Here is a 24,373-nt window from a genome sequence, read left to right on the forward strand (position 1 = left end):
AAAGTTACACTAGATAAATGTATGAAAGTACTTGAAAACCAGGTTATTTATTGAAGCACCATTTTTAATAGCAAGCGATTGCAAATAATTCAAATATTCACTAACAGAGAATGGTTAAATAAACTATGAAGATTAACACAATAGATTATTATGCAGCTGTAAACAGAATTAGAAAAATCTCTATATGTTACTATGGTTACTGTGGAATAAACTTTAGGATATATATATACTCTTGTATGTGTGTGAGTGTGTATTTGTGCTTATGTTTTATTTAATTTAGTATTGGTTTGTTTTAGAGACAAGTCTCACTCTGTTGCCCATGCTGAAGTGCAGTGGGACAATCACAGCTCACTGTAAGCTCAAACTCCTGGGCTCAAGCGATCCTCCCTCTGCAGCCTCTTGAGTAGCTTAGACAACAGGCATGCACCACCATGCCTGGATAATTTTTAAATTTTTTGTAGAGATAGGGTCTTGCTATGTTACCCAGGCTGGTCTCAAAATCTTGGCTTCAAGTGTTCCTCCTGCCTTGGCCTCCCAAAGTGCCGGGATTGAAGGAGTGAGCCACTACACCCTGACTGTTCTTATGTTTTAAAATCAATGAAAAGACAAACCATAAAGTTTGGAAAAAAATAGTTAACTATAGAGGGAAGGAGGCAATAGAATAAAATGAAAAGAGATAGAAACTATTTTTAAAAGTATCTTGTTTTAAAGATGTGACTTTGAAAACATAAATATTTTACATAATGATTAAATTAATTAAACACAAAGAGCAGTTCCTAAACATTGAAAGTAAAAAGAAACAAAGAAACCTCAATGCGTATCCTATTGATGGCATAACCTTCCACAAAGGAACTATCCGAAGTGGTCTTAAAATGTAACAATTTGATTAAACATAAATGGTAGGACAACAGAATATGAAAACAATCTTTTCAGTAATAGTATTATTATTGGTAGTAGTGTTGATACTATTCTGAGACTGCAATCTGCATAGTGTGGCATGAAACAAATGAGTAATTATATCAGCATCACTGAAAACTAGGATTTGGGGCATGGCAGAAAGAAGATACACATACAAAATCAAATAAGTAGAAACTCTGTACTACTGAATTTGAATTAGAAGTATTAGTTTTAACTGATGATGTGTTTTATCTAAAACAAAACAAAGATAATTATTTTTATCTACGTCTACTGAAAGGAATTAGCAAGCAGATGCAGGCAATGTGAGATGAACCTGGAATATGACTTACCATATTAGAAAATAATGATGCTATTCAATACAACTAGCATTGTGTCAAAAGGACTCTAGACTAAATGAATACGCTCCCATGCCAATAAATTTCAAGATGTGAAAGATGTTTTTAAATCTATGAGCTCATAAGATATATACACACACAACACCCACACACCTATATGTACACACACAGATTTTATACATATGTATAAATGTATTTTATGTGTTCACGTGTGTGTATATAGTCTTTGAAGGATATTAAGAATCTTATTTTTTTTAATTGTTTAGAATCAAACAAACCCTGAGCATTTATCTTGCCTCTTCTATATAAAGTTTAACTCGGCATAACCAATTGCTGATGAAGAAGAAATGTTTCCTTGTAGAAGCAAACCAGTGAATAATTGAAGAAACAATTTATCTTTTCAACATCTAATGAGTTAATGGATTCAAGCAAAGATTATCCACGGCTGTTAACAACACAAAAAGACAATCGGAAATTAGTTATTACTGCGGGAAGTACCCAATACCATCTATGAAACCGTGTGGACAAAAACACTGACAAAAATCTCCACGAATCTCTAATTTTGAATACAAATTTAAAGAAAATGCAAAGGATTAAAATAGACCATGATGAAGTCAGAAAAATTCAGACAGAGAAAAATGCTCCAGGACCAGAAACCCATTTCTTCCGCAAAAGCTTCCAGGTAGAGATTGACTGACCGAGAGAACAGAGACATAGAGAGAACCTAGAGATTAAAAGAAACTTGAGCGATTTGTCAGCACTCAGTTGCAATGTATGGATGTGATTTGAATTCTAATTTAAAAACCAAAGTAGAAAGTGGTAAACAATTGGGGAAATGTGAACAATGATAGAATATTTAATATTAATGAAATACGTTAAATATTTTCAGATATGATAATGGCATTGAGTATGTAAAAAAGAGCCTGTTTTTAAAGAAATACCTCTGAAATACAGATGATATAATATCATCTGTATATTAGATGATATTATATATATCAGTATCATCAGAATAAAGTAAGGTTAGCATGAATTGTTAATTGTTGACACTGTGCAATAGGTACGTGGATAATTACTATACTGTTCTCATTCCTTTTATTTATGTTTGAAATGTTCTAAAATTAAGTTAAAGCATAGAGTGTAAAGTTGAGCAAATTCCTCCAAGACCTAAATATAGCTTATCAAAACTTACATTAATTAGATGCTGACTGTTGAGCTAATACTTTTTTTTTAATGATGTGTGCTTCAGTTTATTGCACTTTTCAAATACTCCAGTTTTTTGTGTGCGTGTGTTTTTTAAATTTTATTATTATTAAAGTTTTAGGGTACAGGTACACAACGTGCAGGTTTGTTACATATGTATACATGTGCCATGTTGGTGTGCTGCACCCATTAACTCGTCATTTAGCACTAGGTATATCTCCTAGTGCTATCCCTCCCCCCTCCCCCTACCCCTCAACAGTCCCCGGTGTGTGATGTTCCCCTTCCTGTGTCCATGTGTTCTCCTTGTTCAATTCCCACCTATGAGTGAGAACATATGGTGTTTCGTTTTTTGTCCTTGCGATAGTTTGCTGAGAATGATGGTTTCCAGTTTCATCCATGTCCCTACAAAGGACATGAACTCATCATTTTTTATGGCTGCATAGTATTCCACGGTGTATATGTGCCACATTTTCTTAATCCAGTCTATTGTTGTTGGACATTTAGGTTGGTTCCAAGTCTTTGCTATTGTGAATAGTGCTGCTATATACATACGTGTGCATGTGTCTTTATAGCAGCATGATTTATAATCCTTTGGGTATATACCCAGTAATGGGATGGCTGGGTCAAATGGCATTTCTAGTTCTAGATCCCTGAGGAATCGCCACACCAACTTCCACAGTGGTTGAACTAGTTTACAGTCCCACTAGCAGTGTAAAAGTGTTCCTATTTCTCCACATCCTCTCCAGCACCTGTTGTTTCCTGACTTTTTAATGATCGCCATTCTAACTGGTGTGAGATGGTATCTCATTGTGGTTTTGATTTGCATTTCTCTGATGGCCAGTGATGATGAGCATTTTTTCATGTGTTTTTTGGCAGCATAAATGTCTTCTTTTGAGAAGTGTCTGTTCATATCCTTCGCCCACTTTTTGATGGGGTTGTTTGTTTTTTTCTTGTAAATTTGTTTGAGTTCATTGTAGATTCTGGATATTAGCCCTTTGTCAGATGAGTAGGTTGCAAAAATTTTCTCCCATTCTGTAGGTTGCCTGTTCACTCTGATGGTATTTTCTTTTGCTGTGCAGAAGCTCTTTAGTTTAATTAGATCCCATTTGTCAATTTTGTCTTTTGTTGCCATTGCTTTTTGTGTTTTAGACATGAAGTCCTTGCCCATGCCTATGTCCTGAATGGTATTGCCTAGGTTTTCTTCCAGGGTTTTTATGGTTTTAGGTCTAACATGTAAGTCTTTAATCCATCTTGAATTAATTTTTGTATAAGGTGTAAGGAAGGGATCCAGTTTCAGCTTTCGACATATGGCTAGCCAGTTTTCCCAGCACCATTTATTAAATAGGGAATCCTTTCCCAATTTCTTGTTTTTGTCAGGTTTGTCAAAGATCAGATAGTTGTAGATATGTGGCATTATTTCTGAGGGCTCTGTTCTGTTCCATTGGTCTATATTTCTGTTTTGGTACCAGTACCATGCTGTTTTGGTTACTGTAGCCTTGTAGTATAGTTTGAAGTCAGGTAGCGTGATGCCTCCAGCTTTGTTCTTTTGGCTTAGGATTGACTTGGCGATGTGGGCTCTTTTTTGGTTCTATATGAACTTTCAAGTAGTTTTTTCCAATTCTGTGAAGAAAGTCATTGGTAGCTTGATGGGGATGGCATTGAATCTATAAATTACCTTGGGCAGTATGGCCATTTTCACGATATTGATTCTTCCTACCCATGAGCATGGAATGTTCTTCCCTTTGTTTGTCTCCTCTTTTATTTCCTTGAGCAGTGGTTTGTAGTTCTCCTTGAAGAGGTCCTTCACATCCCTTGTAAGTTGGATTCCTAGGTGTTTTATTCTCTTTGAAGCAATTGTGAATGGGAGTTCACTCATGATTTGGCTCTCTGTCTGTTATTGGTGTATAAGAATGCTTGTGATTTTTGCACATTGATTTTGTATCCTGAGACTTTGCTGAAGTTGCTTATCAGCTTAAGGAAATTTTGGGCTGAGACAATGGGGTTTTCTAGATATACAATCATGTCATCTGCAAACAGGGACAATTTGACTTCCTCTTTTCCTAATTGAATACCCTTTATTTCCTTTTCCTGCCTGATTGCCCTGGCCAGAACTTCCAACACTATGTTGAATAGGAGTGGTGAGAGAAGTCATCCTTGTCTTGTGCCAGTTTTCAAAGGGAATGCTTCCAGTTTTTGTCCATTCAGTATGATATTGGCTGTGGGTTTGTCATAGATAGCTCTTATTATTTTGAGATACATCCCATCAATACCTAATTTATTGAGAGTTTTTAGCATGAAGAGTTGTCGAATTTTGTCAAAGGCCTTTTCTACATCTATTGAGATAATCATGTGGTTTTTGTCTTTGGTTCTCTTTATATGCTGGATTACATTTATTGATTTGCATATATTGAACCAGCCTTGCATCCCAGGGATGAAGCCCACTTGATCATGGTGGATAAGTTTTTGATGTGCTGCTGGATTCTGTTTGCCAGTATTTTATTGAGGATTTTGGCATCAATGTTCACCAAGGATACTGGTCTAAAATTCTCTTTTTTGGTTGTGTCTCTGCCTGGCTTTGGTATCAGGATGATGCTGGCCTCATAAAATGAGTTAGGGAGGATTCCCTCTTTTGCTATTGATTGGAATAGTTTCAGAAGGAATGGTACCAGCTCCTCTTTGTACCTCTGGTAGAATTCGGCTGTGAATCCATCTGGTCCTGGACTGTTTTTGGTTGGTAAGCTATTGATTATTGCCTCAATTTCAGAGCCTGTTATTGGTCTGTTCAGAGATTCAACTTCTTCCTGGTTTAGTCTTGGGAGGATGTATGTGTAGAGGAATTTATCCATTTCTTCTAGATTGTCTAGTTTATTTGCATAGAGGTGTTTGTAGTATTCTCTGATGGTAGTTTGTATTTCTGTGGGATCGGTGGTGATATCCCCTTTATCATTTTTTATTGCATCTATTTGATTCCTTTTTCTTCTTTATTAGTCTTGCTAGCTGTCTATCAATTTTGTTGATCTTTTCAAAAAACCAGCTCCTGGATTCATTAATTTTTGAAGGGTTTTTTGTGTCTCTATTTCCTTCAGTTCTGCTCTGATCTTAGTTATTTCTTGCCTTCTGCTAGCTTTTGAATGTGTTTGCTCTTGCTTTTCTAGTTCTTTTAATTGTGATGTTAGGGTGTCAATTTTAGGTCTTTCCTGCTTTCTCTTGTGGGCATTTAGTGCTTTAAATTTCCCTCTACACACTGCTTTGAATGTGTCCCAGAGATTCTGGTATGTTGTGTGTTTGTTCTCATTGGTTTCAAGGAACATCTTTATTTCTGCCTTCATTTCATTATTTACCCAGTAGTCATTCAGGAGCAGATTGTTCAGTTTCCATGTGGTTGAGCGGTTTTGAGTGAGTTTTTTTAATCCTGAGTTCTAGTTTGATTGCACTGTGGTCTGAGAGACAGTTTGTTATAATTTCTGTTCTTTTACATTTGCTGAGGGGTGCTTTACTTCCAACTATGTGGTCGATTTTGGAGTAGGTGTGGTGTGGTGCTGAAAAGAATTTATATTCTGTTGATTTGGGGTGGAGAGTTCTGTAGATGTCTATTAGGTCTGCTTGGTGCAGAGCTGAGTTCAATTCCTGGGTATCCTTGTTAACTTTCTGTCTTGTTGATCTGTCTAATGTTGACAGTGGGGTGTTAAAGTCTCCCATTATTATTGTGTGGGAGTCTAAGTCTCTTTGTAGGTCACTAACGACTTGCTTTATGAATCTGGGTGCTCCTGTATTGGGTGCATATATATTTAGGATAGTTAGCTCTTCTTGTTGAATTGATCCCTTTACCATTATGTAATGGCCTTCTTTGTCTCTTTTGATCTTTGTTGGTTTAAAGTCTGTTTTATCTGAGACTAGGATTGCAATCCCTGCCTTTTTTCTTTTCCGTTCGCTTGGTAGCTCTTCCTCCATCCCTTTATTTTGAGCCTATGTGTGTCTCTGCATGTGAGATGCACCTGAATACAGCACACTGATGTGTCTTGACTCTTTATCCAATTTGCCGGTCTGTGTCTTTTAATTGGAGCATTTAGCCCATTTACGTTTAAAGTTAATATTGTTATGTGTGAATTTTTTCCTGTCATTATGATGTTAGCTGGTTATTTTGCTCGTTAGTTGATGCAGTTTCTTCCTAGCATTGACAGTCTTTACAATTTGGCATGTTTTTGCAGTGGCTGGTAACGGTTCTTCCTTTCCAGGTTTAGTGCTTCCTTCAGGAGCTCTTTTAGGGCAGGCCTGGTGGTGACAAAATCTCTCAGCATTTGCTTGTCTGTAAAGTATTTTATTTCTCTTTCACTTATGAAGCTTAGTTTGGCTGGATATGAAATTCTGGGTTGAAAATTCTTTTCTTTAAGAATGTTGAATATTGGTCCCCACTCTCTTCTGGCTTGTAGAGTTTCTGCCGAGAGATCAGCTATTAGTCTGATGGACTTCCCTTTGTGGGTAACCCGACCTTTCTCTCTGGCTGCTCTTAACATTTTTTCCTTCATTTCAACTTCGGTGAATCTCACAATTATGTGTCTTGGGGTTGCTCTCGAGGAGTATCTTTGTGGCGTTCTCTGTATTTCCTGAATTTGAATGTTGGCCTGCCTTGCTAGATTGGGGAAGTTCTCCTGGATAATATCCTGCAGAGTGTTTTCCACCTTGGTTCCATTCTCCCCATCACTTTCAGGTACACCAATCAGACGTAGATTTGGTCTTTTCACATAGTCCCATATTTCTTGGAGGCTTTGTTCATTTCTTTTATTCTTTTTTCTCTAAACTTCTCTTCTCGCTTCGTTTCATTTATTTCATCTTCCATCACTGATACCCTTTCTTCCAGTTGATCATATCAGCTACTGAGGCTTCTGCATTCTTCACATAGCTCTCGTGCCTTGGTTTTCAGCTCCATCAGGTCCTTTAAGCACTTCTCTGCATTGGTTATTCTAGTTATCCATTCATCTAATTTTTTTTCAAAGCTTTTAACTTCTTTGCCATTGGTTCGAATTTCCTCCTGTAGCTCGGAGTAGTTTGATCGTCTGAAGCCTTCTTCTCTCAACTCATCAAAGTCATTCTCTGTCCAGCTTTGTTCCGTTGCTGGTGAGGAGCTGCATTCCTTTTGAGGAGGAGAGGCGCTCTGATTTTTAGAGTTTCCAGTTTTTCTGCTCTGTTTTTTTCCCATCTTTGTGGTTTTATCTACCTTTGGTCTTTGATGATGGTGACATACAGATGGGTTTTTGGTATGGATGTCCTTTCTGTTGGTTAGTTTTCCTTCTAACAGACAGGACCCTCAGCTGCAGGTCTGTTGGAGTTTGCTGGAGGTCCACTCCAGACCCTGTTTGCCCGGGTATCAGCAGCAGTGGCTGTAGAACAGTGTGTATTGGTGAACCGCAAATGCTGCTGCCTGATCGTTCCTCTGGAGGTTTTGTCTCAGAGGAGTACCTGGCCGTGTGAAGTGTCAGTCCGCCCCTACTGGGGGGTGCCTCCCAGTTAGACTACTCGGGGATCAGGGACCCACTTGAGGAGGCAGTCTGCCCGTTCTCAGATCTCAAGCTGTGTGCTGGGAGAACCACTACTCTCTTCAAAGCTGTCAGACAGGGACTTTTAAGTCTGCAGAGGTTACTGCGGTCTTTTTGTTTGTCTGTGCCCTGCCCCCAGAAGTGGAGCCTACAGAGGCAGGCAGGCATCCTTGAGCTGTGGTGGGCTCCACCCAGTTCCAGCTTCCCAGCCGCTTTGTTTACCTAATCAAACAACTAACTCAGCAATGGTGGGTGCCCCTCCCCCAGCCTCGCTGCTGCCTTGCAGTTTGATCTTGGACAGCTGTGCTAGCAAGGAGCGAGACTCCGTGGGCGTAGGACCCTCCGAGCCAGGTGCTAGATATAATCTCCTGGTGTGCCTTGTTTTAAGCCCATTGGAAAAGCACAGTATTAGAGTGGGAGAGACCTGATTTTCCAGGTGCCGTCTCTCACCCCTTTCTTTGACTAGGAAAGGGAATTCCCTGACGCCTTGCACTTCCTGGGTGAGGCGATGCCTCGCCCTGCTTTGGCTCGTGCACGGTGCACTGCACCCACTGACCTGCGCCTACTGTCTGGCACTCCCCAGCGAGATGAACCTGGTACCTCAGTTGGAAATGCAGAAATCACCCGTTTTCTGCCTCACTCACGCTGGGAGCTGTAGACTGGAGCTGTTCCTATTCAGCCATCTTGGCTTCTCTCTGAGCTAATACTTTTAAAATATTTTGCACTCCACAGAGGAAGGTTTTATATGTAAGTCTGAGTTTTGTTTTTCTGAGTTGTTTTCAGTTGGTCCATGTGATTACATTTTTATACATGGTAAAAATTTATATATATTTTTCCAAGTCTTTTTCTTTTTCTTTTCTTTTTTCTTTTTCTTTTTGAGACGGAGTTTTGTTCTTGTTGTCCAGGATGGAGTGCAATGGCATGATCTCAGCTCACCGCAACATCTGCCTCCCGGATTCAAGTGATTCTCCTGCCTCAGCCTCTTGAGTAGCTGGGATTACAGGTATGTGCCACTACGCCTGGTTAATTTTGTATTTTTAGTAGAGATGGGGTTTCTCAATGCTGGTCAGGCTGGTCTCAAACTTCTGACCTCAGGTGATCCATCCGCCTTGGCCTCCCAAAGTGCTGGGATTGCAGGCGTGAGCCACCATACCCGGACCTGAGTTTCTTTCTTAAAGCTTGTGTTAAGATGTTGCCATGTGGGGACAATATCATAATATAACATACTATTCTGTGTGTGTCTGCACATGTATAATACAGATATTATTTTAAAATATGATTACAAATGGTATAATCTCTTTCTTAAACCATACAGGTTTTTGTTGCGTTTTTTTTCATTAACACTATGCCCTGAGACTTTATTACCAAAGGGAAGAGGAGAGGAGGCATTTTCTATTCAAGAAGCCCACAAATAGGAATTAACACAGGTGCAACAGGGGGAATTCTTCATTGAAAAGGGACAAAAAGTAGAAATTCCTCTGGTACAAAAAGAGGGCGTTCAGAGAGAATGGATCTTGGGTTGGGATACTGCTGGGGTCCCCTGAGGGAACTTACCCATCTCTGGCCTTTGTGAGAAGATAGGCACCCTATTGAAGGATATGCCCCATGTAATTGATTTAAATGTGCCCTCCTGCCCCCCAAAATGTATCCAACTTCTAATCCTTGGAACCTATAAATGTGACCTTTTGTGGAAAAAAGGGTTTGGGCAGACATAATTAAGTTAAGGTTATCTCGATGAGATTATTCTGGATTAGATTGGGCTCTAAATCCAATGGCAAATTATTAGAAGATAAGGGGAAACAGATGCAGAGACACAGAGAGAAGTCCACGTGAGGACAGACGCAGAGAGTGGGGTTACACAGCCCCATGCCAAGGAATGCCAAGGGTTGCAAGCAACCAGAAGGTAGGAGAGAGGCAAGGAACAGACGCCCTGGAGAATCCAGACAGAACCAACCCTGCCAACAACTTGATTTCAGGTTTCTGACCTCCTGAACTGGGAGATAATAAATTTATGTTTTAAGCCGCTAAGTTTGTGGTAATTTGGTATGAATTGCTCTAGAAAACCAATATATCTCACTTATTATACCAAACTCTGGGAAGAATCCCAGTCACGGGGCACCTAAGTGCAATAGGAGATGCCCAAAAGCATAGTAATATTGGTCAGGTAGTTTGCAGGGGTGAGTTCCAGAGAAACCCCCTAAGTATCTCTTGACGTACTTTTGTACGCAGCTTCCTGGAGTTCTGACATGCTCCTTGTGGGATGCAGAAGGCAGCTGATGGCTGCGAAGCAGTAGGCCTATCACGGGGATCCCTGTAGTGAGGGATAACTCTAGCTGGGGTTACAGCAGAGACTATAGGTGGAGTTGTAGAGTAACGGTACAGGCCAAAGAAGGAACAGGAGTTAGGTGGGAAAGGGGAAATAGTATCAGGTGCTAGATATGCTGAGAAAACAGCCCATGGATTTCACCCACCGTGGACTTGCTAGAATGGATTTAGATAGGACAGATCAGAAGAAACTATTTGCAACTCAGAGAAGCAGAAGCCAGGGAAGAAATATAATTTGGAACTAAAGATCGCCTCCCCAGTATAAAGTTCTTATTGTGCCCAAATTTTATTTTGGAGAGGAGGAGAATCTTGAAAAGAGAAATTTTAATAAGAAATAGTTTGAACTGCAATATGAATTCTGCTGCAATGGACCATTGTAATCAGTGTGAATGGGGCAAGTCTAAAATTTCTTTTGTCATTAGGTGGAGGGAGGTTGGAAGTGAAGGAAGAACTCTGAGGTTACATCAATCACATGATTTCTTTAAAACTACATTTGTGTGCATGAATTGTATATAATATATGATCTTATTACACATAGAAATGGCAAAAATCAGTGGTTATATGCTTTCAATATTTTTCTCAAGTAAAATCCACTATAATTTTTACCGGCTATTTTATACTTATTTTATTAACAATTTATTTGCACATCTGCCTGGGAAAGAGTCTGTTTCAAACAATGAAAATCTGATGCAACTGTGTCTCTTTTAGTTTCAGACCTACCATCAAAGCCCAGGAGAAGCCCGTCTCTTTTCAAAGGGCTTTCTTTTTTTTTTTTTCCTCAATCTGGGTGGCTAACTTTGATTTGTCTTTGGCACGATACTGTGGAGCTCACAAGTAACTCTCATTAAGAGTTCTGCAAATGCTGATTGATAGATCAGCAAGTTTGGAGGGCTGCTTTTAATACATACAGTTTCTTTTGGAGTTTTGCATCTTTTCTACCTCTCAAGAGTCAAGTCTATTTGACAGCCAACTAGAAAGAGAGTATTGAAGTAATTGCCCGTAAAATGAGAGTCTCCTATCTACCCTCTTCTCAGCACACTTGCCTAAAGCATCTGCCTACTGCCTTCACTCTTTGCTTCATTTGGTCTTACAGTGGCTCGTTAGGTGTGGGCTCCTTTCGGCCAGGGATACCCAGCTCTATTTCAGTTCCCTGTATGCCTGTTTGCCTTCGGAGGCAGTGACAAATTTGCTAGGTTGCGAGGTTTGCACTGGTCAATAAACCAGTCCAAAGTATCCAAGCAGTTTGTGGTTTGGAAATTCTTGAGCTCTTTTGGAGAAGATCGGTGATTTCCCATTGCCACTAGATGTCCCTGTGTGGCTTTTCTTTTGGACATCAGTGCTGTACACGCGGCAAGTTATTTCTACTCTGCTGGATAGAAGGAAAGTGCTCCGCAGGCTCTGAAGAAGCAGTTTATAGCGGCATGTCACCCAAGCTAGGACTCGGCACAACTTAGCCCTAGCACATGGATTTAGAGTGCAAGGGTATGGCAATGCCGAAAATTACTCAGACTGTGCAGAAATCAGGATTATCTCTATAGAGGTCCTGGGGTCTTTCCAACTTGCATCATTAAACTTTTCCTGCCTCCCAGCCTACTCTCAATACTGAGACCAAAGCTTCTAAAACAATCTGTCATGAGGAATTACGAGCTAGCTTTTAAAAAATATGTTTTTACTTCTGATCTTTTGCAGGCCAATGCCTGATGTTACTGTATATGACGAGTATGCCGTGCACTGTGTGAGTTTGCGAACACCCAAACTGCATACAGTAGGCCCCCTTTGTCTCAGTTTTGCTTTCTGCAATTTCAGTTACCTATGGTCACTTGCAGTTCAAAAATATTAAACGGAAATTTCCAGAAATAAGCAACTCGTAAGTTTTAAATTGTGTGCCACTCTAAGTAGAGTGATGAAATCTACTTCCAACTCCATCCGGCCTGGGATGTGAATTATCTTTTTATCAAGCGTCTCTGCACAATATACACTGTCCACCCCGTCAGTCACTTAGCAGCCAGCTTGGTGATCAGATCGATTGTAGTGGCATTGCAGTGTTTGTGTTCATGTATTTTACTTAATAATGGCCCCAAAGTCCAAGAGTAGTAATGCTGGCATATTATAATTGTTCTATTTTATTATTAGTTACTAGTTATTGCTGTTAAATCTTTTACTGTGCCTAATTTATAAATTAAACTTTACAAACTTTATAATCTTTATTTTATTGTGCCTAATTTATAAATTAAACTTTATCATAGTGCATGACATACATGTATAAATGGGAAAAAAAAACAGCACAGTCATGCATTGCATAATGACATTTTGGTCAATGGTGGAGCATATATATGGCTGTGGACCCATAAGATAATAATACAGCTGGAAAATTTCTATCACCTAGTGATGTCATAGCTGTCCTAACATTATAGTGCAAAGCATTACTCCCCTCTTTATGGTGATGCTGGTGCAAACCAACCTACTGGGTTGCAAGTCATAGAAAAGTGAACAAGTAATGTCCTAGGCCTTCGCATTCACTGCCCACTCACTCACTGACTTACCCACAGTGACTTCCAATCCTGCAAGCTCCATTCATGATAAATGCCCTATATAGGTATACCATTTTTTTTTTTGAGATGGAGTCTCGCTCTGTTGCCCAGGCTGGAGTGCAGTGGGGCGATCTTGGCTCACTGCAAGCTCCGCCTCCCTGCTTCACGCCATTCTCCTGCCTCAGCCTCCCGAGTAGCTGGGACTACAGGCGTCCGCCACCACGCCTGGCTAATTTTTTGTATTTTTAGTAGAGACGGGTTTTCACCGTGTTAACCAGGATGGTCTCGATCTCCTGACCTCATGATCCGCCCGCCTTGGCCTCCCGAAGTGCTGGATTACAGGCGTGAGCCACCGCGCCCCGCCGTTTTCTACTGTATTTCACCGTACCTTTTCTATGTTTAGATACACAAATACTTACCATTGTGCTATAATTTGTCTACAGTATTCAGTACAGTAACATGCTACATAGATTTGTAGCCTAAGAGCAATAGTCTACACCATATAGCCTAGGTATGTGGTAGGCCATACCATCTAGGTTTGTGGAAGTACACACCATGATGTTTTCACAAAGATAAAATCACCTGCCAATCCATTCCTTAGAATGTATCTCTGTTGTTAAGCAATACATGACTGTATATAGACATATTAAGTTGGTGCAAAAGTAATTGCGGTTTTTGCCATAAAAGTGATGACAAAAACCGCAATTACTTTTGCACCAACCATGTTACTGTACTGAATACTGTAGGCAATTGTAACACAATGGTAAGTATTTGTGTACCTAAACATAGAAAAGGTACAGTGAAATACAGTAGAAAACATTAAAAATGGTATACTTGTATAGGGCATTTATCACGAATGGAGCTTGCAGGATTGGAAGTTGCTGTGGGTGTCAGTGAGTGAGTGGGGAGTGAACGTGGAGGCCTAGGATATTACTTGTTTGCTTTTCTATGACTTGCAACCCAGTGGGTTGGTTTACACCAGCATCGTCACGGAGCTGAAGGTGGCTCACACTAGCTGGCAGGGGCCAGTTGTTACCAGTAGGATTTGATACTATTGACAGTTTCAGGCATCAACTGGACTCTTGAAATATACACTTGCAGATAACTGGTGTCTACTGTATTCCCTGTTTATTAAAACCAGTTAATTAACTGTATGCTTGGTTGTCACAGCAATGTCAGCTGGCTATAAGTGTCCTTTTAATGCTTACTCTCAATTTCTGTATTTATTTTGTGACACACTGGAAACACTTAGTGGAATAGCACTGGTTTGAGGATTAATTACCCTTCGAGCGACACTAGCCTAGGCATTATCACAGGCTGAGTTCTACATCCTTAAATTAAAACTAATGGACCTCGAGGAGCTGGAGAGGCTTAAGGCAGTTTTAGGAGACTTGAGTGGAGACTCTTGTAATGTGGCAGGAGCTGTACTCTGTCCTTCCAGAACTCCTGCTCTAGGCCAGGCCTGGACCTTCCACTGAGCAACTACACTGAATCTCAGATGAAGGCCACTTTAAAACAGAAAACAATGGATGATCCCAGGAAGCAACAGCAATAGAGAAGGAATGCTTCTTGAAGTTCAGCTTCTGAACCTTCTTGGGGAAATTAAGTTAATCTTGTAAAGTGCCACTTTGCGTATCTGAAGACAAATAAAGGTGGCATAGGGATGGTAAATACCTTGCACTTGGATTCGTTTTAATAATTAGCCATAGTGACACCTAGGTGATAGATAATGTGATGGCTTACCCAGCAACCAGCTCCAATTACAGAAATAACAGAAGGAAATTTTAGCTTCACAAACTGAAAAGAAATAGTTTGTTTACTCAATGCATCAACAGTTTGTATCTCAACAGTCATTTATTGAGCCAGTTATTTGTAATGCAAGAGCACAACTTGCCTAAAAATAATGTTGAGAATAGTGGTTAAGTGTCCTGTTATGCTTATAGAAGACCATTTAAACCAGACTGTAGTTGAACTAAAATAAGTAAGCTCTCTTTTTGTCTTTTTTGTGATTCCATGGGTCGGGTCAAATTGACGGCACGGAACATTGCTTACTCTTGAAATTCCAAACTCTTGAAATTTCAATTTAAAATATTGAGTTTTCCCTGCCCTTCTTAGGACAGCCAGTAGAAAAATGGGGTTTCCCTGGATTTCCTTGGTCTGGTAGGTGCAGCAATATGACATGAGTACCTCATAGGGGGGACTACAGAGAAGCAAGGATTCCAGATGGAGGGAGAGTTTGGAATGTGAAAGAAGGGTGTTATTAGCTGATGCTGACTCATTGGGGTTTGAAGTATGAACACGTGTTTAGTGAGCAATATTGGAGTTTTCATAGTAAGAGCTTGCAGAGGTGGCTGGGAGTGAGGCATGAGATCTCTCGGTAGAGGCAAAATAGAGTGATGAGAGCCAGAAGCACTGGATCAGGTGCTCCCAAGGGGAAGTTGTAATGAAGAGTGAGGCAGGATTGCGTAAGCAGAAAAAGAGAAAAAGAGAGCAATGCTCTTGTGAAAAGGGAGTTGAAGTGCAATACAGACTGCAGCTTCATCCGTCAGAGGGTTGAAATTTCACACACGAAGGCTCATTTTGATATGTTCACATTTATGTGGCAAGGGCTCCAAAAGGGAGGCCCTAAATACATCTTGTCAGAATAACTCTAGCAAAGACTGACATTTGCATATTTCTCTGGTTGGGAAATGTAATAGAGGCAGGGGCATATACAGGTTTTATGGGGCCTAAACCTTACGTAATTTGAGGGCACCTCAGGGGGAAAAAAAAAAGAGAACAATTTAAAATATTAAACTGGGTAGAGAATTTTTAAAAAAAATTATCCACTTTAGAAAGCTAACACATGCTACAAATTATAGAAAAAAACAGTATTTGTTTAAACTCTAAACATGCATATTTGCTATATAGGCAAACTCATGTCTTGGGGGTTTGTTGTCCAGATTATTTTGTCACCCAGGCACTAAGCCTAGTATCCAATAGTTATTCTTTTCTGCTCCTCTCCCTCCTGCCACCCTCCACCCTCAAGTAGGCCCCAGTGTCTGTCGTTCCCTTCTTTGTGTCCATGTGTTCTCATCATTTAGCTTCCACTTATAAGTGAGGATATGCAGTATTTGGTTTTCTGTTTCTGTGCTAGTTTGCTAAGAATAATAGCTTCCAGCTCCATCCATGTTCCAATAAAAGACACAATCTTGTTCTTATTCCTTTTTATGGCTACATAATGTACATCATTCCATGGTGTATATGTACACATTTTCTTTATCCAATCTGTCATTGATGAGCATTTAGGTTGATTCCCTGTCATTGCTATTGTAAAGAGTGCTGCAATGAACATTCACATGTATGTCTTTATAGTAGAATTATTTATATAGTTCTGGGTATAGACCCAATAATAGGATTGCTGGGTCAAATGGTATTTCTGTTTTTAGCTCTTTGAGGAAGCGCCACACTTCTTTCCACAATGGTTGAATTTATTTACACTCCCACCAAGAGTGCATAAGTGTTCGCTTTTCTCCACAACCTCTCCAGCATCTTTTATTTTTTGACTTTTTAGTAATAGCCATTATGACTGGTGTGAGGTGAAATCTCATTGTGGTTTTGATTTGCATTTCTGTAATGATCAGTGATATCGAACTTTTTTCATATGCTTCTTGGCCAGATGTATGTCTTCTTTTGGAAAATGTCTATGTCCTTTGCCCACTTCTTTTTTTTTTTTTTTTTAATTTTACTTTAAGTTCTGGGATACATGTGCAGAACGTGCAGGTTTGTTATGTAGGTATACATGTACCATGGTGGTTTGCTGCAGCTATCAACCCATCATCTAGGTTTTAAGCCCCACATACATTATGTATTTGTCTTAATGCTCTCCCTCCCCTTTCCCTTTCCCCCCACCCCGCGACAGGCCCTGGTGTGTGATGTTTCCCTCCCTGTGTCCATGTGTTCTCATTGTTCAACTCCCACTTTCGAGTGAGAACATGCAGTGTTTGGTTTTCTGTTCCTGTGTTAGTTTGCTGAGAATGATGGTTTCCAGCTTCACCCATGTTCCTGCAAAGGACTTGAACTCATTTTTTTATGGCTGCATAGTATTCCACAGTGTATATGTGCCACATTTTCTTTATCCAGTGTATTATTGATGCCTTTGCCCACTTCTTAATGGGGTTGTCTGTTTTTCTCTTGTAAATTTAAGTTACTTATAGATGCTGGATATTAGACCTTTGTCAGATGCATAGTTTGCAAATATTTTCTCCCATTCTGCACATTGTCTGTTTACTCAGTTGATAGTTTATTTTGCTGTGCAGAAGCTCTTAAGTTTAATTAGATCCAATTTGTCAATTTTTGCTTTTGTTGCAATTGCTTTTGGCATCTTCATCATGAAATTTTTGCTCATTCCTATGTCCAGACAGGTATTGCCTAGGTTGTCTTCCAAAGTTCTCATAGTTTTGGGTTTTACATTTAAGTGTTTAATCCATCTTGAGTTGATTTTTGTATATGGCATAAGGAAGGGGTCCAGCTTCAATCTTTTTTATATGGATAGCCAGTTATCTTAGCCCCATTTACCAAATAGGGAGTTATTTCCCATTGCTAGTTTTTGTCAGCTTTGTCAAAGACCAAATGGTTGTAAGTGTGTGGCCTTTCTTCTGGGCTCTCTATTCTGTTCCATTGGTCTATGTGTCTGTTTTTGTACCATTACCATGCTGTTTTGATTACTGTAGCCCTGTAATATCATTTGAAGTCAGGTGATGTGAAGCTTCCAGCTTTGAAGAGCAATATTTTTACTTGTCAATCTTATCTCTAGAATTCTTTTTTGCATATTTGCGTTGCATCTTCTTTGATTGCCTCTTCACATGACAATGATTGTGTAATTTGATTTCCTATAGTAAGAACAAGATAATTCTTTCCACTAGCCTCTAGCATGGTTAATTTCATTGACACTTTCAGAAAGTTTCGTTTTATTACTTTCTCAGTAATATCATGCAAACTTTTAGGACTGTTGACAAATTTAGAAAGATTTCTATCAAATTTCTTTATCTGTAAACTTTCTGGAAGAATGTTCCCCAGGCTAACTGGTAGTTCCATACATTTCAGTTTCATTTTTCTCCCAGTATGTACATAGTTTGAATGCCTGACACAATAATATATGTTCAAGTCATAATCTCAACTCCAGTCCTTCACTTTTGTTCCAGAAATAAGAAAAACGGATATTGTTTATAGTCTTATAGTCATTTTGGGATATGGCTTTATAGTCTTCTAGTCATTTTGGAATACGGCCAAGTTATTTTCGTGTCTCTATATCTCTGTATGTCTCTATATCTATCTAGATATATACAAAGATATATCTATATGGATATATACAAAGATATATCTATCTGGATATATACAAAGATATATCTGTATACATATGATAGATATATAGATAGATTGAAATATACATTTTTGTATATATATAACTGTCTATATCTATTATATAATTACTTGTATCTGTATCTATCTAGAGTGACCTAGAGAGATAGTAGGTAGATAGGTATAGATATTTATCTATATCCCACCAAAACACCTTAGAAATGTACTCCCAGCTCAAGTTCCCCTTAACCATATATAGAAAATGCTCTTGGCCATTCTAATGTCACCCATCATGAGTTGAAGTTTTATAAGGGGGAAGTTAAAATGAAAATAGACAGTGGTCTTAACTCTTTCCTGTTTTTAGTTTTGTAAATTGTTTAGAGACATATGACCACATAAACACATTGCCAGAGCCCCTGCCAGGCCTTTGGAAGATGCCTGTGCAAATAAGGGGGCCCTGATATTTTTGCTTCCTTAGCTTCACAGTAAATCTGTGAATGGTGACAGTGGTAGGAGAGTTTTCCCCAAAAATGTCAAGAGTAGAAAAACCTACCCTGTCATATGAAAGAGAAGCAGCTTTAGCTTCCTGCAGTTTCCTTCCTCATTTCCAAAAGAGTAAAGTGAAAGAGGAGGTTATGGGAGGAATAGCCACACTCTCAGAGCCTTTCAGGGCAGGCAAAACCTGCAACGAGAGGCTGCTCACACAACAGCAGTGAGTCTGGGATCACTGCCACTGTGGTGACAGTAGTAGCAGCAAAGGTGCAAGGGAAAAACCACAGATTTGGAACATTGTTTCATCAAACTCAAGGCCTAGAGAAACAGCAGGTAACAGAGTTGATGGATGTAATTAAAACGGTTATAAACCTTTGATGCCCTCTGATCTTGAGGGACATGGGTTTGAGGAAAGAAAGTACACAGATATTATTCTAACAGTGCACTAAGCCTGTTGCGCTCATTATGTTACCCACACTGTTTTGATTTTCCTTCCTTAGACCAGTGGCCCAGAGGTATCTGCTACACTTAAACACCAGGAATGTATTTAAACTACCAGGATATTCTATCAGTTAAACTCCATTCAAACCCAATCTGAATCAAATGGTATAGTCTTTTATTGTCATTTTGTTTAGTAATCTACTATATTGCTAGACCACAATTTCTTTATCCAGTTTATGAACATTTAGGCTGCTTTTAGTTTTTGCTATTTAAATAATGCTGGCACGAACATTCAGGTACATGTGTCCTTATGCTAACATAAAATCTATTCTCTGGACTATATGGCCTAACTACTGGACTGTAGAATATGCACATTTCCAATTACACTAGGTAATTAAAAACTATTTTCCAAAGTGATGGCATTAAAGAACACTTCCACAGAAGTGTGAGAGTTCCTGTTGCTCTGTATCTTTATCAACACTTGATGCTGTTAGAACTTTTCATATTTCTCAAATTAGTGAATGATTAATAGTATCCCATTGTAGTTTTAATTAATTTATTTTTTTATTGTGGCAAGTATCTTTTCTTTTTTTTCTGCCATTGGAGTTTTGCCTTTTGGAAATGTTCATTTAGTTTGTTTGCCAATTTTTTCTATTTAGTTATTAATCATTTTCTTTCTTTCTCTTCCTTTCTTTCTCTCTCTTTCTTTCTTTCTTTCTCACTCTCTTCCTCCCTCCCTCTTTCTTTCTTTCTCACTCTTCTTCCCTCCCTTCCTTCCTTCCTTCCTTCCTTTCTTTCTGTTTCTTTCTTTCTTTCTTTCTCTTTCTTTCTTTCCTTCTTTCTCTTTCTTTCTTTCTTTCTCCTCTCTCTCTCTCTTTTTTCTTTTCTTTTCTTTTGAAACAGAGTCTTGCTCTGTCACCCAGGCTGGAGTGCAGTGGCATGATCTTGGCTCACTGCGCTGCAACCTCCACCTCCTGGGTTCAAGCAATTCTTGTGCCTCAGGCTCCAAGTAGCTGGGACTATAGGTGCCTGCCACCATGCCTGGCTAATTTTTGTATTTTTAGTAGAGACATAGTTTCACCATGTTAGCCAGGCTGGTCTCCAAGTCTTAGCCTCATGTGATCCACCTGCCTCGGCCTCCCACAGTGCTGGGATTACAGGTGTGAACAACTGCACCTGGCCTTATTCATGATTTTCTTATGGATTCATAGTTTTTTTATATACTGAAAACTAGCCCCTATCAATTTTATGTATAGCAAATATATTCTCTCAATGGACAGCTTGTTTTTTCACGTGCTTTACAATTTTTTTGATAAGGTTTTCATTTTAATGTAATTAATTTTAATATATTTTTATTTGGGTTGGTGCTTTCTGAATAAATTTTATAATAATACTCCTAGTTTATAACAATATTTACATTAATTTCTAAAGTATTTATAATTTTATTTTTCACCTATAGGTCATAATGCTGGGGAAGGATTTTTTTATATATATATTAGAAGGTAGGGATCCAATTTTCTCATCACCATTTATTTAAAAGTCCATTATTTTTCACTTAGTTGCAATAAACCTCTGCCATATATGAAGTATCCATATATGTCCATGTACTTTTCTGACCTCTCTACATTTAGTTACATTGATCTATGCGTTAACCCAGCATAGTAATGCAGTATCTTAATTAAAATAGCTATATGATAAGTCTTCTTTTAAAAAAATTTATTTCCATAGGTTTTTGGGGAACAGGTGGTATTTGGTTACATGAGTAAGTTCTTTAGTGGTGATTTGTGAGATTTTGGTGTACCCATCACCTGAGCAGTATACACTGAACCCAGTTTGTAGTCTTTTATCTATCAACCCCCTCCCCCACTTTCCGCCAAGTCCCCAAAGTCCATTGTATCATTTTTATGACTTTGAATCCCCACAGCTTAGCTTCTACCTATGAGTGAGAACATAAAATATTTGGTTTTCCATTCCCGAGTTACTTCACTTAGAATAATAGTCTCCAGTTCCATCTAGGTTTCTGTGAATGCCATTAATTTGTTCCTTTAATGGCTGAGTAGTATTCCATCATATATATATATATATATGATGGAATATATATATATATATATATATATATATATATATATATATATATACCACAATTTCTTTATTCAGTCAGTAATTGATGAGCATCTGGGCTGGTTACATATTTTTGCACTCGAGAATTGTGCTGCTATAAACAGTACATGCAAGTATCTTTTTTCATATAATTACTTCTTTTCCTCTGGGTAGATACCCAGTAGTGGAACTGCTAGATCAAATGGTAGTTCTACTTTCAGTTCTTTAAGGAATCTCCACACTGTTTTCCATAGTGTTTGTACTAGTTTATATTCCCACCCACAGTGTAGAAGTGTTCCCTTTTCACTGCATCCACGCCAACATCTATTATTTTTTTATTATGGCCATTCTTGCAGGAGTAAGGTGGTATTGCATTGTGGTTTTGATTTGCATTTCCCTGATCATCTCAATAGATGCAGAAAAAGCATTTGACAAAATCCAGCATCCCTCTATGATTAAAACCCTCAGCAAAATTGGCATACAAGGAACATACCTCAATGTAGTAAAAGTCATCTACAACAAACCCACAGCTAACATAATGCTGAATGGGGAAAAGTTGAAAGCATTCCCTCTGAGAACTGGAACAAGTCAAAGATGCCCACTCTCAACACTTCTATTCAATGTATTACTGGAAGTCTTAGTCAGAACAATGAGACAAGAGAAAGAAATAAAGGGTATCCAAATCGGTAAAGAGGAAGTCAAACTGTAGCTGTTTGCTGATGATATGATTGTATACCTAGAAAATCCTAAAGACTCCTCCAAACAGCTCCTAGAACTAATACACAAATTCAGCAAAGTTTCAGGACACAAAATTAATATACATAAATCAGTAGCTCTTCTACACACCAACAGCAACCAAGCTGAGATCAAATAAAGAACTCAACTCCTCTTAAAATAGCTGCAAAAAAATAAAAAATACTTAGGAATATATCTAAGCAAGGAACTGAAAGACCTCTACAAGGAAAACTACAAAACAACGCTGAAAGAATTCATAGCTAACACAAACAAATGGAAATACATCCCATGTTCTTGGATGGGTAGAATCAATATTGTGAAAATGACCATACTGCCAAAAGCAGTCTAAAAATTTAATGCAATTCCCATCAAAATACCACCATTATTCTTCACAGAACTAGAAAAAAAATCCTAAAATTAATAGGATTAATTAATTTTAGCCAAAGCAAGACTAAGCAAAAAGAACAAATCTAGAGGCATCACATTACCTGATTTCAAACTATACTATAAGGCCATAGTCACCAAAACAGCATGGTATTGGTATAAAAATAGACACATACACCAATGGAATGGAACAGAAAACCCACCAGTAAACCCAAATACTTAAGGCCAACTGCTCTTTGACAAAAGAAACAAAAACATAAAGTGGGGAAAGGACATCCTATTCAGCAAATGGTGCTGGGATAATTGGCAAGCCACATGTAGGAGAATGAAAATGGATCCTCATCTCTCACCTTACAGAAAAATCAACTCAAGATGGATCAAGGACCTAAATCTAAGACCTGAAAGTATAAAAATTCTAGAAGATAACATCGGGAAAACCCCTTTAGACATTGGCTTAGGCAAACACTTTATGACCAAGAACCCAAAAGCAAATGCAACACGTGAAGATAAATAGGTGAGACTTAATCAAACTAAAGAACTTCTGCACAGCTAAAGGAACAGTCAGCAGAGTAAACAGACAACACAGAGGGTGGGAGAAAACCTTTACAATCTATCCATCCAACAAAGAACTAATATCCAGAGTCTACAAGGAACTCAAACAAAATAGCAAAAAAAAAAAAAAAAACAAACAACAAAGAGTCCCATCAAAAAGTGGGCTAAGGACATGAATAGACAATTCTCAATAAAAGATACACGAATGGCCAACAAACATCTGAAAAAATGCTCAACATCACTAATGATCAGTAATGATCAGGGAAATGTCTTTATATATATTTGGGCATTTTCCTTTACCCTGAACTTCTTAAGAGTATCTTTTTTTTTTTTTTTGTATCGCTATATATATTTAAGTGTCAACTAAAATATTTAATATAAATTTAATAATAAATATTTAATATATATTTTAGTGTCAACTAAACTAAATATGTATATATTTAGTTCCAAACATACACACTCATTAAGATTTTGATTAGGATTACAATAAATATAAATAGGTCAATATCTTTACATACTGAGTCTTCTAATTCATGATCACAATTATTTCTCCATTTACTTACATGTGCACTGACATCTTTCACATATATTTTACTTTTCTTATAGAGTTTTTTTTCCATTCTTGGTTAGATTTTTTTTTTTTTTTTATGAAATCCCACAGTTTATTCATCTTTTAGTTCTTCCAGAATTGAAAACGTCAAGTCTTACTGCTAAGGAGAAAAAACAAACAAACATAAAATCCGGGACCCCTCCCCACTTCTCTTAAAGTCACAGAGCATGGAAGGAACTGCAGTGGGACAGGTGGCTGCGGAGAACCAGAAGGGGAGGATGGCAAGATAAACTCCCCAAATACTTGAAAAGCTGTTCAACAGAAACTGTGATAAATACAGGACAATGCAAGACAAAGTTAAAATAAGGAGCAGCAGTGCTGAGAGGCTGTGTTGTAGATATGGCCTCCCTTCCTCTTCTCTTTACTCCTCAGGGTATTCTAGGTCCAAGGCATGACTTGTCCCTTCCAGATCTAAATGTTGACTTCTTTGAGCCTTCCTCTAGATTTCACTAGAAGCAGTACATGAGGCACAACCATTCTTCCTTAGATATATCAGAAAAAAAAGAAGACAGTGGCAATTTTGCTTTCTATCATTGTACCATGTGTGCATTTGTATGGAGAAAATAACCGAGCCAGGGAATATCACTGCTTTTTGTGTCTTCTAAGGCAGCAGATATACCTCAGAATCTGCATGAGGCAAGAAAGCAGGAAAACTCGGACAAAGGCACCAGCCCAATCTGCCTCACTGGCTCAAGTTGTATGGTTTATCACAACAATCAGCAAATTTCCAAGAACCTTGAGTATTGCAAAGATAAAACTTAAAGAGATGTGAGGAAGGTCATGGCAATAGGGTAGGTTGGAGGATTGAATATGCTGGTCAAGAACCATGATATGGGTTATTAAGGGTCACCTTGTACCACTGACTTGGAAATCCAG

General features: G+C 38.5%; 1 protein-coding gene across 16 annotated transcripts in view; it reads left to right on the forward strand.

Moving 5' to 3' along the window:
- The window catches only part of MGST1 (microsomal glutathione S-transferase 1), a 263,100-nt gene that overhangs the window by 27,569 nt on the left and 211,158 nt on the right, over positions 1-24,373 (forward strand). For 13 of the 16 annotated variants that reach the window (XM_063784882.1, XM_063784881.1, XM_054662981.2 and 10 more), the window contains one exon: positions 8,893-8,990. In XM_063784882.1, coding sequence (XP_063640952.1) covers positions 8,893-8,974 — 82 coding nt within the window. In that variant the 3' untranslated portion in view covers positions 8,975-8,990. Of the gene's footprint in view, positions 1-8,892; positions 8,991-12,001; positions 12,173-24,373 lie in introns of those variants that run through there. The other 3 variants (XM_063784878.1, XM_054662975.2, XM_063784884.1) reach the window with 1 other exon arrangement.

The sequence above is a fragment of the Pan troglodytes genome, chromosome 10, assembly GCF_028858775.2.
Source record: "Pan troglodytes isolate AG18354 chromosome 10, NHGRI_mPanTro3-v2.0_pri, whole genome shotgun sequence".
Classification (NCBI taxonomy): Eukaryota; Metazoa; Chordata; class Mammalia; order Primates; family Hominidae; genus Pan; species Pan troglodytes.